Raw genomic sequence first — 16,114 nt, forward strand, 5'->3', positions numbered from 1 at the left:
TGTTTGCGTCACAGGTCCTGCGGGGGAAGCAGGCTACCCTGTGTGGCTCCCCATCCCACATTTCCTCCTCTCCTGGGCCCCCTCCTCCTCAGCCTCAGCCCTGGAGCTTGCCGCCTCCTGCCCTGCACACCTGGCAGGGGAGGGTGGCCCCTGGCGCTGGCACCCTTGCCAGTGTCAAGTCTGGGGCCGCTCTCTTCCCAGCGGGGCCCACAGAATGGACCTCTCCCTAGGAGCAGGGCAAAGGGCCCCCAGGGTGCTGGCAGGGGTGGGCTGGGCTGGGGCTGCCAGGACCAAGGATGGATGCAGGTGAGGTGGGCCAGACACCCTCGGCTCCCCCAAAACACACACACACACACACACACACACACACGAATACACAGTTCATGTGCCTGGCGGATGCGAGTCATACCAAGAAAAGAACAAAGGCCAGGCTGACCAGTCCCTGGGCAGCTCGGCCTCCATGCCTGCACCCCACCCCCTGCCGCCACCTCCAATGTTTACATTCATGGCATCCGAGGGCATCACCCGTCGGGACTCTGCCAGGCTCTGCCACTTGCTGCCTGATGTGGGTAAGTGCCCCCACCTCAGACCTACATACCGAGGCTGCGACAGACCCGAACGGGAGGAGGAGGGGTCTCCTCAGTGGGTGGGGCCCCTCTGCAGACACCCCATCCAGCCCCTCCCCAGCACACACAGCTGAGCACCGCGGGTCCCTGGCCTGCCTCCGTGCATTTGCACATGCCATTCTCTGCCTGGCCCACTCCCCAAACTCCTGCTCCCTCTCCAGTGTCCAGCAGCCACCAGCCTCAGCTGCCCACCACATCCCTCGGAGCAGCTGCTCACTCGCCCGGCGCCTGCAGCCCTGGGGGGGCTCCTAGACGGCCTTGTCCTGCCCTGCCGCCGTGTTTATTTGTTTACGTCCCGCCGCGCTTCCCCGCGGGTCCCTCTGGGTCCCTCAGCCGGGTGCTGGCACTGTCCAGCACAGAGCCTGCAGATGTTTCCCAAATGAATCGCAGTCATTCAGCTAAAAAACTGTGCGCACGGACAGGCGGGGGATCGGCCCAGCCCTGCCCTCAAGAAGCTCCGGGCTGTCCTGGAGGATCCCCCCCGGACTCACCGCACCCCCACTCAGACACACCAGCCTGGCCTCCCTGATGGGGCAGGGGTGCTGGGAGTGGGGCAGAGTCCTAAAGTGGCAGAGGACAGGGAGGTGGAAGTTGCTTGAAAGCCTGGTGAGGGGAGAGAGAAGTAGCCCAGGGGAGGGAAGGGGCACAGCTGGGCTACAGGGGGCAGTGTCTGGTCACTGGGCACAGCTCTGTGGTTGCCTCCCCCATCTCCCGGGGGAACGAACCTCTGTTCGACCCATCACGCCAGCAGCAGCCACAGGGAGACAGGACCCTGGAGAGCAGAGGGCCACCCCCCCACACGCTGTGTCTAAGGCACCTCCTGCCCAGCCATCCCCACCCCCAACCCCGCTCTCACCTCTCGAAGAACATCCACAAGGCGCCTCCACCTACCTAGCACAAACCACTGCCTGCAAAGCCTGGCTCTGCCTCCCTAAGACCCGGGGCAAGGGACTCCCCAGTCCAGGCCTCCGTTTCCTCACCTGTAAAGGGGGCATCACCCCCGCCCCACTGGAGCGTGGCAACGAGGAAAGAGGTTACTGGAGATAAAAAAGCATGTTGGGACTTCCCTGGAGGTCCAGTGGTTAGGACTCCGCCCGTTCGCTGCTGAGGCTGGGTTTAATCCCTGGTTGGGGAACTAAGATCCCGCAATCCGCGTGTTGGAGTCAAAAAAAGAGAAGCATGTACGCTGAGCACGGCTCCTGGTGAGCCTGGAACGCGCGTGTCGTCGTCATTTTATGTGAAGCATCTGGAGCAGCTGGCAGATGGGCCAGTCGGCGCCACTGTTGCTGAGCACCAGGCTCTGGGCTCAGGGGACTCCTCCTGACAACCACGAGAGGCAGGCACGGACGCCGGCCTGCTCAGCCATGAGGAAGCCGAGGCTCAGAGAGGTGAAGTCACCTGCCCAAGCTCACACGGCTGGGCCCTGGAGGAGCTGGCATCTGAACCCGGGGCTGCATCTTCTCTGGGCCTGGACTCCAAATCCATATCCTAGCTTCCTTCCCTCCCACAGCATAAGTGCCCAGACCAGCAGACCCTCTGGCGGGTCCCGCCCTGGGTAGCAGCGTGGCCTGCCATCTCCATCCCTTACTGGGGTACCGCGGTGGGGTGGGGGGCGGCGGCAGTCCCCAGTCCTTGAGAGCTGAGCGCACAGGACGGACTGGGCAGGCTTGCTGGGAAAGGGCGGGGACAAGGTGGGCAAACCGGTCGGGCCACTGGGCTCCTGGCTCCCAGCTCCCAGGCCTCTCACCAGTCTGGCCTGCGCTGACGCTGCCAGACGGTGGGGCTGGCACAGCGGCTCGGCTGGCGGCAGCGGCGGGGCAGGGAGCTGGGGCCGCGAGGCTGCCATCAGGTATGGGGGACCCCAGGCCGGGGGGATGAGGTGGGCAGGGGCCACGTGCCAGGCCCCCAACCCTCACCAACTCCAGCTCTCACCCCCGTTTCCTCTGCCCCTCGGGTTCTCCCGTGCCTGTCTCTAAACAGCCTCCTTCCCTCGCTTCCGCTCCTCACATTTTAAACCCAGTGCCCCCCCACCTCATCCCCAGTTTGCTCAGCCTCTCCCCAGACTGGACCACGCCGACTTCATCTGCTCCCCTAGAGTCCCCCTCCCTCCAACCCCTCATTAGGTCCCAAATGTCTCAGCCCTGACATTTCAGCCGCTCGCCTGCTCGGTGGCTCACTGCTCCCCGCCTCTCACCGCACTGGTTTCAAGTCCCTTCAAAGGGTGCCAGCCTCCACCACCCACAGCGCACCCGCCCAGTACCTAGCTGCCCCCTAATCTTACTCAGCCATCCCCTGGCTCCCAGCCCACGTCGGCTCAGCACCCGCACTGTCCCAGCCTCTTGGAAACTCCCAGCAGCTCCCGAACACCCAGGCCTTGGAAATCTCACCCACCCCAAACTACCCCCCAACACCCGCCAAGCGTTCTCATCCTCGCGCGCCTGGCTGTCCCGTCCCTCCATCCTGACCTCTCCCTGTTACTCTGAAGAGCACCCCCATGCCACCTGGGTAGCCCAGGACCCCAACATCAGGGACGAGGTCTCATCTATCGCAGGTCTCGGGGCCGTCCGGCGGGTGGGTTCTTGCTGCTGGCGCCCGAGGGGGCTGGGTACTGAGCCCGCCTCTCGTCCCCACCCCCAGCAGGCCCCCCGCCGCCATGAACCAGCACTACACCATCCACTTCACCAAGGGTGCCCTGCCCCCCCGGACCCCCACCAAGAGCTACTCCTCGGACAGGGAACTGGGGCACCAAAAAGGTAGGGGTTCAGTCTGGGCGGCCCTGGTCGCAAGAGAGACCTGTGAGTGGGGGGCTGCTGAGCGGATGGCCGAGCAGAACTTCAGGCCCCCGGAGGGAAAAGCCACCGGCACTCACCATGGAGGCATCTGCACGGGGGGCCGTGGGGACCGTAGGCCCTGGGAGGCCGGAGGTGGGAGCCTGGGCTGGGGACGCCAGCAGTGGGGGCCCATCTGGCCTGCCCCTGCCCCTAGCGTGGACAGAATTCCCTCCCCAAATCGCCAGGCCTGTGGGGACTGCCCCACAACCTGGGGGGAGCAGTGCGGTGGGCGGGAGGGGTCGGAGGGCAAGCCCGCAGCCCACACTGAGTGCGTATGAACGAGGAGGGGGTCCAGCTGCCCATGGTGACTGCAGTCGCCGTTGCTCCGGGCGATGAGGGGGCAGCTACTCCCGTCAGGGCTGATCCAGCCTCCTCGGGGCCTCCCAGGGCAGCCCCCTTCCTAGTCCCCACCCTGTCCCCCTCCACAGTCACGTCTCGTCACCCTGGCCTCCTGTGGACCAGCCAGGCCAGCTCCCAGTGGAGTCCTCTCCCCCCGCCCCCCCCACTTGAGGACACCCCAGGGACCGAAGAACTTGGGGTAGCAGAAACTCTGGGGGCATCATCCCCCCTCTAGCTCCTCACCTAGCTAAAGCCCAGGCCCCTGCACCTCTTCCCACCCCCCACCCCCTGCCCCAGCCATGGGAGAGCGCAGGGCGTGGCCCCGCCTCGGCCTACAGCCCCTCCTCGTCTTCTGACTTCTCCTGGGCCTCAGCTGAGTGACGAGCCCCAGCCTCCTCCTGAAGACCTGACCTGGTTTCTGCCAGTGCCCCTCAGGGGTCAGGGACTCAGGCCCAGTCACCCCCCACTTCCTTCCTTCCAGGATGCTGTCACCAGTAGTACCATGACCCAGCGGCACCTCAAGCCTACAGGCCCTGTCGCCACCCCCCAGGCATGCTAGGCCACCATGGGGTGGCGATGGCTGTCGCCGGGGCCTCCAGCCCCCTGTTCTGCAGCGGCGATCCCAGCCCGCACTTCCCAGCCCCCCGTGACAGCAGCTCTGCCCCGCTCACGGCACCCAGAAGGGGCCGCCTGCAACCACTACCGCCCCCATGCAACTAGCCAGCACCCCCCAGCCGGCCCCCACACGCACCCCCTCACCCGCCGCGGCATGCACCACAGCCAGCAGCGGCCCAGCCCTGCCCTCTGCAGCCAGCACCCTCCTGGAGCCCAGGAGGCCCACAGACACCTGGCACCTGCCTGACCCCGTAAACCGTAGCTCCTTCACCTCCTACAGGCCCAGAGCTCACCCAGCCTTCCCTTGCCGGGGCCTCTGTCCCTGCCACTTCGCCTCCCACCTAGGCCTGGGGCCTGCCCTCCTCAGCCCTCACTCTGGTTCCTGTCTGGGACGGCGCTCATCCCTGACACTGGGCCTCTGGGCAGCCGCTGCTCCTTCACCCGTTGGGATCCAAGGCTTCCAGGCCAGGCCTGTCCGTGCTGCCTCCATCCCGGGCGGGCCAGGGGCCCGGGCCGCAGCGTGTGACACCCTTGCTCTGCTTCCTCTCTTCCCAGCCCTCCTGACTTGGGGCAGCGGGGGATGAGCGCCAGCTTGCTCTGGTGCTGGGGAGTGGAGCTGCAGCAAGAGGTAGGAGTGGCCCGAGGGACGGAGAGAGCAGCACAGCCACGGGAGGGATCCACCCCCCCCCCCCCGCTCATTCATTCATTCATTCTTTCACTCTGTGACCAGGTACTGGTCGCCTACAGGGGCGCCAGGCTCTGTTCCGGGGGTGTCACAGGAAGCAGGGCAGACAGAGATCTCTGCCCTCATGGAGGTCACGTTCTATAGGCGGTGGGGGGAGGCGGGTACAGGAAAAAAGATAAATAGGGAAGTTCAAAAGTGTGTCACCGGGTGACAACCATGTTGGGGGGGAAGAATAAAGCAGGGAGAGGAAATGGGGTTTGCAAATTAAACAAGGGCATCAGGCGAGGCCCCATCAAGTCTGCATTTAAGCAAAGATGGGGCAGTTCTCTCGCGTAAATAGCAACAGGACCAGCAGGTGCAGACTCTGAGGTGGCCTGTTCACGGGGCAACACGGAGGGACATGCGGCTGGATCAGGGGAGGTGAGGACGAGGGTCAGACGGGCTCCGAGAGGGTGGAAGGTGGCCTCGTGGACGCGGTGAGGGCTCAGCCTTCTCCCCCTGGGGAGGTGGGAGCCACAAGGGCCCAGAGCTGACTCGGGATGTGACCTGAGAGTTGACCGTGGGAGGAAGGGCGGAAAGCAGGAGTCCCGGCGAGAGGTGCCGGCAACCCGACCAGGGAGGTGGCAGTTTCCAGGTCTGGTTTGGAAGCAGAGCACAGCTGAGTGGGGACTCGGCTCCAGGTCAGGCACGACCCCGTCGCTATAGCCTCGGGGCCTCGATGTCCATTTCACACACAAGTCAGCAGAGGCTCGGTGAGGTGAGGTCAGCCATTGACCAGGCAGAGCAGGCTCAGGTCCTCCCCAGCTGCCACCTCAGCTGACCTTGGCCCGAGTCTGCCTCCTGCCCTCCCAGCTGTGCCTCCAGGCCCAGCGCTGGCCCCCAGCGAGGGATGGATGCTGCAGCCCACGAGGCCTCTATGAAAGTGGGCGTGTCATCCCCACCACACACCGTGAGGCTGGCCTGGCCTCCCCCGCTGCCCTGCCGCCAACTGAGCGCTACCTTTCTGGTGCCCTGACTACAGGTCCAACACGCCTCCCAGAGGCATCACTCTGCCTGGGTCACGCGGGGAAATGTGGCGGGGCCAGGACCAGAAGACGCGTCTGCCTGGGGCTCAGGGCGGAACTAGTGACTTGTGGGGCACAGGGGGTGGACAGGCAGCCGAGGAGCCTGCCCACGCTTGAGTCAGGCTAGCAGAGCGAAAGGAACAGACTCGGCGGAACTTTTGAGCGCGTACAGCGGTATCTGAGGGCCCGGGAGTCTCAAGAAAAGCCTGTGGGATTTCCCCAGGGGAACCATGATCCTGGTGACCGGGGGCCAGGGCAGCCAAGTTCCCACACACCTCTGGGTCTGGCCTCCCCGGCCTTTGCCTGGTGGATCCGGGGCCTAGAAGGGCACATCTGGTCCTGAAGGAGGGGGCCGCCTGCGGCCACAGAAACCCTCTGTCGGAGGGTTTGACCCGAGTCATGGCTGGGAGTCAGGGAGGAGGGGTGCCGGTGCCGGTGCCGGGGAGGGGCTGAGGGCGAGCGCTCCGGAGGGTAGGCGGGGAGCGGGGTGGTGCCCGGCCAGCATCACTGACTCAGTTTCCCCACCCCCGGGCCCCAGACATCCTGACGGAGGATGACATCTACTGCAGCTGCCTGGCCAAGACTCTCTGCCACGTGCCTGTCCCTGTGACCGTGGGCTTCTACGCCCCCTTTGGCTGCCGCCTGCACATGATGTTGGACAAGATCATGGGTGAGGATTAAGGGAAACGGAACACTTGGTCCCTGCCCCGCCCCAGGCTTCCCTAAGACCTGCTCACCCCCGAGGCCAGTCCGCCAGATGCCCCTAAATCAGCATTATCCAGGTCCCTCCCTATGCCTCTGCCCCCCTCCCCCGCCAAATCCACCGCAAGGAGTCTTTCCAAAATACACATCTAGCCCGGTCCTTCCCCTGCTCAAAAGCCTTCCACGGCTCCCAGCACCCTAGGGAGAAAGCCCAGGTTCCTCGCTTGGCTCCTGCCAAGTCCCTCCAGGCCTCTGTGCTCCTCAGACCTACCTCTTCTCCTCAGCCCTGGCCGAGGGCCTGGCGCCCACAAGACCCCTGACAGATAACGTTAATTGAAGACATGAGCTGAAACTTAGCCTGGTTCAAACGCTGCTGGAGCTCAGACCCCAGCCCCAATCACGGCCAGAGAAGCCGGAGGTGACTCACCTCCGTGTGCCCAGCCCTGGTGAGCACCTATCAAACAAGCCCATGTCCTGCTCCTGTGTTGTCACAGAGCAACAAACAAGGTCCTGGAGGGAGAAAAGATTCGGCTCTAAGGTAAAGGGAAACAGAGCTTCTATTCTGCGCTGACTCCGACTCACTCCCGCTGGCTCACTCACTACCCTCACAGCAGGCAGGTCATGCCCCCGATCCCTCACGATCCATCCTCCAGACACTCCCCCCGGCACTTCCTCAGCACCCAAGGGACACAGGGTGGCCCAAACAACCAGGGCCCTGCCCTTCCTGGGCTCACAGGCCAGCGTGAGAGACAGACCTGTCCCCAGACAGGGATGACCCAGAGAGGGCAGGACTGCAGCAGGGGAGCCCAGGGTCACCTGACCCAGCTTGGGGATCAGGGAAGGCTTCCTGGAAGAAGTGATAACTGAGCCGAGAGCTGGAGGAGAGGCAGTAAGCCAGGAAAACTGGACCAAGGGTGTACACTTGCTGCCCAGCATTTCTCTTCCTCAGCACCTGGCATGCATTCTTTCATCTCTTAGAGCCCTCCCTGCCCCCACCGGTCCTCTCTCCTCTGGGGGCTCTACTTCTGCCCTCCCCTGACCCCCCCACTTCCCCCTCAGACCCTTTCCTGCTCAAGCCTGGCTCCAGGCCTCTCCTTCTGCACTTCTGCACCTGCCCAGCACTTGGAGACGGGCCCTGGCTCCCCGTCTAACATTCAGGCCCTGGCCTGGCCTAAGCCGGGTCTAGACGCTCACACCTTCCCCCGCGCCCTCGGTCCCGGCAGCGCTGATGCAGCAGGAGGCGACCCAGAGGGAGGCCGAGGAGCTGCGGCACGTGCAGTGGCAGCTGAGGCCCATACGGGGCTGGGGCTTCTCGAAGCTGCTGTGGTACCTGGTGTTCCTGCAGCCCGTCATCACCGAGTTGCATCTGCGGCGCAAGAACGTCAAGTTCCTCTTCATCCGTTTCAGCGCCTGGCAGTACGCCGGCAGTGACAAGCTGTGGGCCGGCCTGGTGGCCACGCTGTGCGAGGGCATCCGCCAGCAATACGGCGCACTGCCCTTCAGCTTGTACTCGGTGCTGGGCAAGAAGGCGGCCACGAGGCCGGGCTACCGCCACCACGAGTGGCACTGCCGGGGCCACGTGTGCCTGGCACTGCTGGCGCTGCTGGTGGCGCTCAGCCTGGGCATGAGCCTGCTCTACGTGTCGATGGGCTCCCACGTACTGGACCACAGCAACATGTTCCGGGCATTCGGCGGCGCGGCCACCACGCTTTCGGGCTCCGGGCTGCTCATGGCCATGTACTCGGTGGGCAAGCACCTGTTCGTGAGCCAGCGCAAGAGAATTGAGCGGCTGGTGTCGCAGGAGAAGTTCAGCAACCATCTGGGATTCATGTGCCAGGTGAAGAAGGAGGTGGGGCTGCTCACCGACTTCCTGTGCTTCCTGGAGATCTACCAGCGGCGCCGGCTGCGCGTCGTGCTCGAGATCACAGGGCTGGACACGTGCTACCCGGAGCGCGTGGTGGGCGTGCTCAACGCCATCAACACGCTGCTGTCCGACAGCCACGCGCCCTTCATCTTCATCCTGGTGGTGGACCCCAGCATCCTGGCCGCGTGCCTCGAGAGCGCCGGCTCCATGAAGGGCACGGCCGACAACGGTTACCTCTTCCTCAACCGCACCGTCACGCTACCCTTCTCCGTGCCCATCATGGGCCGCCGCACCAAACTGCAGTTCCTGCACGACGCGGTGCGAAGCCGCGACGACCTGCTCTATCGCGAGATGACGCTCAACGTGAGGTCACGGGGCGGGGCCGGGGGCGGGGCGGTGACCGGGGGCGAGGCGGGGGCGGGGGGCGGAGACGTCGCGCCGCTCCTGGAGATAGAGGGGCCGGCCCGGGCCGAGAGCGCGCAAAGCCTCCTGGAAGTAAAGGCGGCGCGCAGCATCCGGGAGGCGCTCTGCTGCCTGCACGACGAGTGCGACTGCCTCATCGATTACGTGCCCGACAACGTGGTGTCCATGCGGCGCATCGTCAACACCGTGCCCATCACCGTGCGCCTGCTGCAACAGCAGCAGGGGGACTTTGAGGGCCTCTCGCCGCGCCAGGCCGTGGCTTGGGTCGTGCTCGCCAACCAGTGGCCGTGCCGTCTCAGCTGGGCCCTGCAGTGCCTGGAGGACCAGCAGCAGGCAGGGAGCGCGCCCGAAGCCTGCGCGCCCCTCTGGGACGTGTTCTGCGACCACAGCCTCGAGCTGCACACCATGACCGCGACGCTGCAGAAGGTGCTCGACCTGGACGGCGACCCCGAGCTTTTCCGGCGCTTCCTGGGCGCTGACTTCCCCTTCACCGTGGCCGAGGCGCAGAGCCTCTTGCGCTGTACCGTTAACCTGGACCACTCCATACGCCACCGCATGGGCCTCATCCGGGCCGTCAGCACGCTCAAGACGCCCCGCTCGCCCAAGTCCCCTGCCCGCAAAGACCCGCACGCCGCCAGCGGAGCCAACCACGCCCCCGGGGCGGCCTGGGCAGGCCAGGCTCCTGCGCGTGTCTGTGAAGCCCACCAACCCCAGGACGGGGGCAAGTCCAGACCCGTGGCCTGAGTGCCCTTCACTTGGGGTCAGTCTAGCCCAGGTGGGCCTTGAATGGAAGACCTTGGGCGCAGCAGAGGGCAACACTTCCTTCTGCCCAGATGAGGGTGTAGGGGGCCTAAGTGGGTCCAAGTCCCAGGGTCCAGTGTCCGGAATGAGGCCTGTGGTGGCCACATTCCCCAGGTGAATCTGTGAGCCAGAGAGAACTGTTGGCAGTAGCCACCAGGAGTGGGGCAGTGTATCAGTGACAGCATCTGAGAGCCCGGGCAGAAGGACCCATGAGGAACTCGGGGTTCAAGTGCAATAAATGAAGATGTGAAAACCCCAGATTGGTCTTCATGCCCCAGTCTCCCCAGCTCAGTGAGGACTGGCCACCAGGCCTGCCCTGTTCTGCCAAGCCCACTTCATCCCCAGGGAGTCAGGCAGCCTCAGCTGGCAGCCTGCTCCCTGGCATCCCAGAGGCGGGAGTGGCTGTGGGGGAAGCGGGCGAGGCTGCGGAGGCAGGGGAGACGAAGGACAGAGGGATGCGCCCAGCTGACTCAGTGGAGCACACCCAGGCCTCAGGGGATCCAGGCCCTTGTCCCCACATCCAAGCCTGCCCCTCTGTGGGCGGGGCAGGAGCTGGCATTTCTGAGGGTGGTGTCCCCAGTGACCTCAGCGGGCTGCTCCACTCTTGGGGTGGCTCCTCCCCTGGCATAATGGGTTAATTAGGCCTCAACAGCACCCCAGCGCCGCCTCCACCAGACGAGTAATTGTCCAGGGGGGTACCTGCCTTACGGGTCACTCCACGGCCACCCAAGGAGCCCCTCGATGAGGACAGGTAAGTTGAGGAGCATATGAAGCCCTGGCAGTCCTGGCATGGCTGAGCTAGTGGCACCACCCTGGGCGTGCTGAGAGATGTTTTCCAACAGCAGAGGGAGAGCCTGCCCAAGAATGAAGCCACCACAGAGATGCACGGGTCCTCATGACGCTGTCAGACCGACGTCTCTGTAGACGTGCCAATGGAGACAACGTACCCCGCTTCCCGCAGCTCCCTCAGCCAACTTGACTTGGGCTTCTGTTTCTTACCACCCAGAGTCCAGGCCGGAAACAAACTGGCCCCAGCAGTGTTGGGCTGTTGGGGAGGCAGGACTAACCCTTAGATTTGGCTGGAGGTCAGGAGCAGGACTGAGGACACCCCCCGGGCCCCAGGAGGAAGCTGTGCCCCGTTACATGATGCCGAGCAGTGGTCAGACTGGTGCCCGATTTATCTTAGACTCTGACCGTGTGCCTGCCAAAGCTAGAGCTTTGGGGGACAAAGAAACAAAAAAGAACAAAACAGTATGTCAGAGGGGCTGGGTGTGGCCAAGATGGCTCCCTGTCCCCCGGCATTCATGGGCCCCTATAGTGTGGGGCTTTTGCTGGGGACTTGCACCTAGAAGGGAGTGGAAGTGACGTGTGTCCGTTTCCCATTGAAGCAACGAGTTAAGAGGCAGGTTTGCCTTCTCCACTCTCCTCCCCCACCTGCCTGCTGGATGCAGGGTCTCCTGAGGCCCTAGGGGATGGCAGAGCCACCAGAGGGCGCGGGGGCCTGGCTTCAGGAGTCACTTCGTGGAGAGAAGGTGCCCGTCACACCCAGAACACCCACGTGCAGGAAAACAAACATGTCCCATGTTAGGGCATCGAGATCTAAGATGTGGTACAGTGTCTAGCTTGGGCGATACTTGGACGGCTGAAGGCAAAGGTAAGAAAATACTCGGCCAAAGGGATCTAACTCCATGATCCAAGACCCCTAAAAGGTCGGAAAATCAGAGCATTGCAGAATTGGTCTATTAGTCTCCTGGGGCTGCTGTAACAAAGTTCCACAAACTGGGCAGCTTGGAACAACAGAAATTTATTTTCTCACAGCTCTGGAAGTCAGAAGTCCAAAATCAAGGAGCGGTCAGGGCCACACGCCCGTGGAAACCTAGAAGGGAACCCTTTCTTGCCTCTTCCAGCTTCCGGTGCTTTGCTGACGTCTTTGGCGTCCTTGGCTTGGGGTTGCATCATAAAGCCCTCCATCCTCCCAAGGTCTTCTGTGTTCTCACATCTTTCCTTTGAGCATATCTGTTCCGTCACTGTCTCCAAATTTCCCCTTTTCATATTGGACTGGGGTACTCTATAACCTCATTTTTAACTTGATTACCTCGATAAAGACACTATTTCCAAAGAAAAGTCCCATCCTGCAGTACTGAGGATTAGGACTTCACGTATCTTTGGTGGGTGGGGAGGTGGGCACAATTCAACCCTGAACGAACAGTGGAAAAGGCCGAATTCCTCACCACAAGCTAAAGTGAAGGGCGGGGACAAGGCTGGGAACAGGCCCTCCCAGGCACCACAGGACGGGGAGGCACCCTCCCCGCCCCTCCCTTCAGCCATCTGTCGATCACCTGGCCTGCAGGTGGAGGCAGAGAGCAAAGGGGATGGGCGAGCAACCAACACCGCTGTCAGGGCCAAAAGCCCCCACCTGGGTCGATTCCTGAGCAATGGCTAGATGCGACCAAAGGCCTACTGAGATTCTTAGGGGCCTGTACTGACAGACCCCAACCTGGCAAAGGACTGCGGTTTCTCAGCATCTTGAAACAAACCTCGCACTCCCCAGTCTCCCCAGGAAGACTTGGGCAGGAGGCAGGGCACCCTGGAGGGGCTCATTCCACACCCACCTCACACCCGGGCACGGCTGCGCCAGCCGGAGGATGACACTGTGCGGGTGTCTCCCTGGCTGCCAGCGGGGCGGGTGCCACTGGCTGACGTGGGTGGCTTCCCCCAGCCCCTCGCCCAGATGAGAGGGAGCCCCAAACGTGGCTGCCTTAAGGAGCGGTCAGGACACCGGAGCTGTTGGTGACTGAAGAGCAAACAGAAAGTGGCCTAAACAGGAAAGGTGTTCATCCCAGACACCCAGGCAGCTGCGATAGAAGATTCCGGCGTTTGTGCTGGAACCAAACGGGCTCCCAATCAGCAACGCTGTGGTTCTCATAACCTTTCCACCGCGTCTCTACCCACCCCGGGCCGGCCTCCCACGCAGGAGAGGAGTGGGCACAAAGGCCTGCCCCTTAAGTGGTTCTCGCCTTTTCTGAAGGATGAAACTCAGATTTCCCAGAAATGCCCAAGAGCCCTCTGGGCGCACCTCAGCGCCTGCCCGCGACCGGCCAGGCTCCGGGGCAGAGTGCCCTCCTGCCTGAACATCTAGGGCCGCCGGCGACAGGCTGGTGTCTGTCCTCCTTGGGCCACAGGCGACCGGGCAGAGGAATGACCTCTGGACCCGCGTGCCAGGTCCACCACCCTGAGAAGCTGGACCTGAAGCTGGAAGGTATCTGGGGGCTGTTCCCTCTGAAGAGAGGGAAGTGGAAGTGGGATCATACACGAGATGGCCAGCTGCGTCAGACACGGGAGTGTGGGTGCGCGCACCAAGAAGGGGCCTGCCTGTCCCGCCTCTCCTGTGGGGCCCATCCTCACACGCCCCAGCAGATGTTCTGCAGCCACGACCCACCTGGCCCCTGCCCTCCCCGTCTCTGTGCCAGAACCCCCGCAGGGGGAGCCCAGGATCAGCACAAGCAGAGAGCAGGCCAGTGGGGAACCCAGCTCTGGTTTATTAGAAAAGGTGTGAGCAGACCTGCACCGACAGGAGCAGCCCTCCCCCCCCCGCCCCCCACCCCGCACCCGCGCCTCCCCCACCCTGGGCTGTAGTGCCTCTCAGGGCACAGCCTCGAGTGGCCCGGACAGCAGGGTCTCCAAGTCCTGGCTGCTCCCCACCCCAGCTCCCTGATAGATTTATTGCACTTAAGAAAAAGAAAGCTCTGATCCTCTGATCTCCCCCACCCACCCCAGCCCAGGCCCTCACCCTGCCTGGGGCTGCTCTACAAATTCCAACCACCACCATCATTCACCTCCCCTCCCAAGCCATGCCTCCTGCCTGGTCCTGTGCCCGGGGCCACCAGGGGATCATCCCGCCACCACCTAGGACTCCTGACCTCTACGGGGGGCAAGCCTGGCCAAATGGAGCCCTGGGGAAAGGTGCCCGGCCCTGTAGCCGGTATCCACTCCTCCCCCGCGTCCTCCTCCCATCCACCCCCAGCCCAGTCTTCGAGTGTCAGACACATAAATAGAAGTGCTTAAGTCAGGGTGGGGAGGGCCACTCCCTGTAGCTCCTGCACCCCGTGTAGTGTTGCTGTGGGGGGCAGGGGTCCCCAGGAAGGCCCCCCACCCCCTGGGGCCCCAGGCCTCAGGAAGGCTGGGGGTGAGGGTGAGCAGATTCTCATGGCTCTGGCCTCAGCTCTTCAAAGACGGACCGGAAGAAGGGAACTTAGGGAGAAGAGATCGCAGGGGGGCGCCTGTCAGAGTCAGGCGCTCCGTCACTGGCTCCCCAGCTCCCGGGGCCCCAGGCCCTCACCGCACCTCAGGTGTCACAGTGTCTCCTGCCCAGATTCCTGACTGGCCTCCAGAAGCAGGTCCTCGAGCTCCTTCTCGTTCTTGGAGCAGCTCAGCTCTGCGCGAGAAGAAGGGTGGGCGGCCTCCAGTCAGGCGGGTGGGCTGGGGGGTACCAGCCCTGCCTGAGCTAGAGCCGCAGGGGAGCACAGGCCCAGGTACCAATGAGACCATGAGACTCAGAGTCAACAGAACTTGCGTGCCCTGCCCCCAAGGAGCTCCCCGGGATCTGAGGGAAGTTGAGGCGGGGACTGAGGATCGAGCCCCACTTGTCCCTGCCCCTTCAAGGGCCATTTTAAAGAGGGGGAAACCGAGGCACACCAACAAGCAGGTGCTTGGCCGGGGTCACACACAGCACACAGGGGCCCCAGTCACCTGGCCCCAGAGGTCCTCTCACCGTGTTCCAGGCCACAGCTGCCCACCTTGGCCTCGGGCCCTGGGGGCGGCTCCGGGGGCAGTGCGAGAGCGAACTCGGGCTTCAGGCCGTTGGGCAGCGGTGGCCCTGACTGGGGCGGCTCGGGCTGAGGCTGAGGCTGAGACGACCCTGGGTCCCGAGTGCTGACGGCCTCAGCTGGCGTCCAGGCAGGTGAGGTGGGCAGGAAGGATACGGCAGGTGGGGATGGAGGACGAGGAGGGGCAGGTGGGGAAGGAGAGGCGGGTGGCACAGGAGGCTCTGCCCTCTCGGGTGGACTCTCCACCCGGGTCACCACAAACACTTTGTGGCCCCGGCCCGGGCTGGACACGGAAATGCGCTGCTCGGTGGGGGAGGAGGGGCAGCCTGGGGGGCTCCTGTCCCCAGGGCCCAGGGAGTCCGTGGGGGGCACCAGGGCGGGGCAGGGGGCCTCAGCCCTGTCCCCATCCTCCTCCTCCCCATCCTCCCCCTCGGAGTCTGAGTCTGAGTCCGAGTCCGGCCCGGCGCCGGGGCCGGGGCCCCCGTTCTCCTGCGCCTCGGTGGCAGGCTCCTCCGCGGGCGCGCCGGCGTCTGGCTGGGGCTCGGAGACGGCGATCTCGGCCATGGAGGCCGACGGCTGCAGGCACTGCCCCTGCTCCTCCCGCGCCAGCGCGAAGTTGCGCCTGCAGCCGTTCTGGATCTCAGCGAGCAGCGCCTTCTGCGTCTCGATGAAGCTCTTCACCTGTGGGCAGAGCGGGCCTGGCTCGGGCTCTGGGTGGCCCGCCCCCAGCGGGTCCTGGGGCCGCCCCAGGCCAGCCAGCCCCCCACCCGCCCGCGGGGAAGAGCGCGCTCACCGCCTCCTTCTTGGGTTCGCGGTCAAGGTCCAGGCGCAGGAGAGAGTGGTTCACCTTGAGGGCCAACGACAGCGCCATGAGCCCGCCCGTCTTGATCTCGTTCTCCCGAAGGTCCAGTCTCAGGAGGCGGGGGCTCTCGGCGATGAACTCCGCCACCGCCACCGCGCCTGGGAGGGGGACCGCAGGGGCTGGCCACGGGCCCACACCCGGCTGGCCGGCCCGCCCCCCGCGCCCGGCCCCGCGCCCTACCCTCGCACGTGAGCTTGGTGGAGGCCAGGCCGAGGCGCAGCACACTGCGGTTGCCGATGAGGCCGTTCTTGAGGCTGCGCACGCCCTCGTTCCCAATGGGGTTGTGGCCCAGGTTCAGCGTCTCCAGGCTGCGTGTGTGCGGCTGGAGGGAGCGGCGCACGAGAGCCAGGAAAGGCCCGGGAGGCCAGTCAGGAACGAGGCAAACGCACACGCTCTCTCCTCGGCAGGGCCCCCCAGTCCGAACACCGGCACGTTCCCGCTTCGGGCCGAAGCCCTCGTGTACTCAGGAGTCTCCC

General features: G+C 64.3%; 2 protein-coding genes across 6 annotated transcripts in view; one reads left to right on the top strand and one right to left on the bottom strand.

The window, feature by feature from the left end:
* The first annotated feature begins 17 nt into the window (after positions 1–17).
* On the top strand, positions 18–10,174 carry NKPD1 (NTPase KAP family P-loop domain containing 1). 4 transcript variants are annotated; one of them, XM_032613539.1, is made up of 5 exons: positions 18–569; positions 788–2,014; positions 3,264–3,379; positions 6,699–6,830; positions 8,086–10,174. In XM_032613539.1, the coding sequence occupies exons 3-5, from the start codon at positions 3,280–3,282 to the stop codon at positions 9,891–9,893; spliced, it is 2,040 nt and encodes a 679-aa protein (XP_032469430.1). In that variant the 5' UTR covers positions 18–569; positions 788–2,014; positions 3,264–3,279; the 3' UTR covers positions 9,894–10,174. The 4 variants fall into 4 exon arrangements, with proteins under 4 accessions (XP_032469430.1, XP_032469431.1, XP_032469433.1 ...); XM_032613540.1 differs by having other exon boundaries at positions 18–2,014; XM_032613542.1 differs by lacking the exons at positions 18–569; positions 788–2,014 and having other exon boundaries at positions 3,144–3,379.
* Positions 10,175–11,737: 1,563 nt separating this feature from the next.
* The window catches only part of PPP1R37 (protein phosphatase 1 regulatory subunit 37), a 45,148-nt gene continuing 40,771 nt past the window's right edge, over positions 11,738–16,114 (bottom strand). Inside the window, exons 9-13 of one of the 2 annotated variants that reach the window (XM_032613536.1) lie at positions 15,819–15,960; positions 15,570–15,736; positions 14,722–15,457; positions 14,295–14,385; positions 11,738–14,201 (exon numbers count right to left, since the gene is read on the bottom strand). In XM_032613536.1, the coding sequence (XP_032469427.1) occupies positions 14,303–14,385; positions 14,722–15,457; positions 15,570–15,736; positions 15,819–15,960 (1,128 nt within the window). In that variant the 3' untranslated portion in view covers positions 11,738–14,201; positions 14,295–14,302. Of the gene's footprint in view, positions 14,202–14,281; positions 14,386–14,721; positions 15,458–15,569; positions 15,737–15,818; positions 15,961–16,114 lie in introns of those variants that run through there. The other variant, XM_032613537.1, reaches the window with a different exon arrangement.

This window comes from Phocoena sinus, chromosome 19, assembly GCF_008692025.1.
Source record: "Phocoena sinus isolate mPhoSin1 chromosome 19, mPhoSin1.pri, whole genome shotgun sequence".
Taxonomy (NCBI): Eukaryota; Metazoa; Chordata; class Mammalia; order Artiodactyla; family Phocoenidae; genus Phocoena; species Phocoena sinus.

Bases quoted from the DNA above. Each gene is read 5' to 3' on its own strand.
- NKPD1 (XM_032613540.1), top strand. From the start codon at position 3,280: ATGAACCAGCACTACACCATCCACTTCACCAAGGGTGCCCTGCCCCCC. The intron at 3,380-6,698 runs GTAGGGGTTCAG...CCCGGGCCCCAG, and splicing joins GGAACTGGGGCACCAAAAAG to ACATCCTGACGGAGGATGAC. The intron at 6,831-8,085 runs GTGAGGATTAAG...CGGTCCCGGCAG, and splicing joins GATGTTGGACAAGATCATGG to CGCTGATGCAGCAGGAGGCG.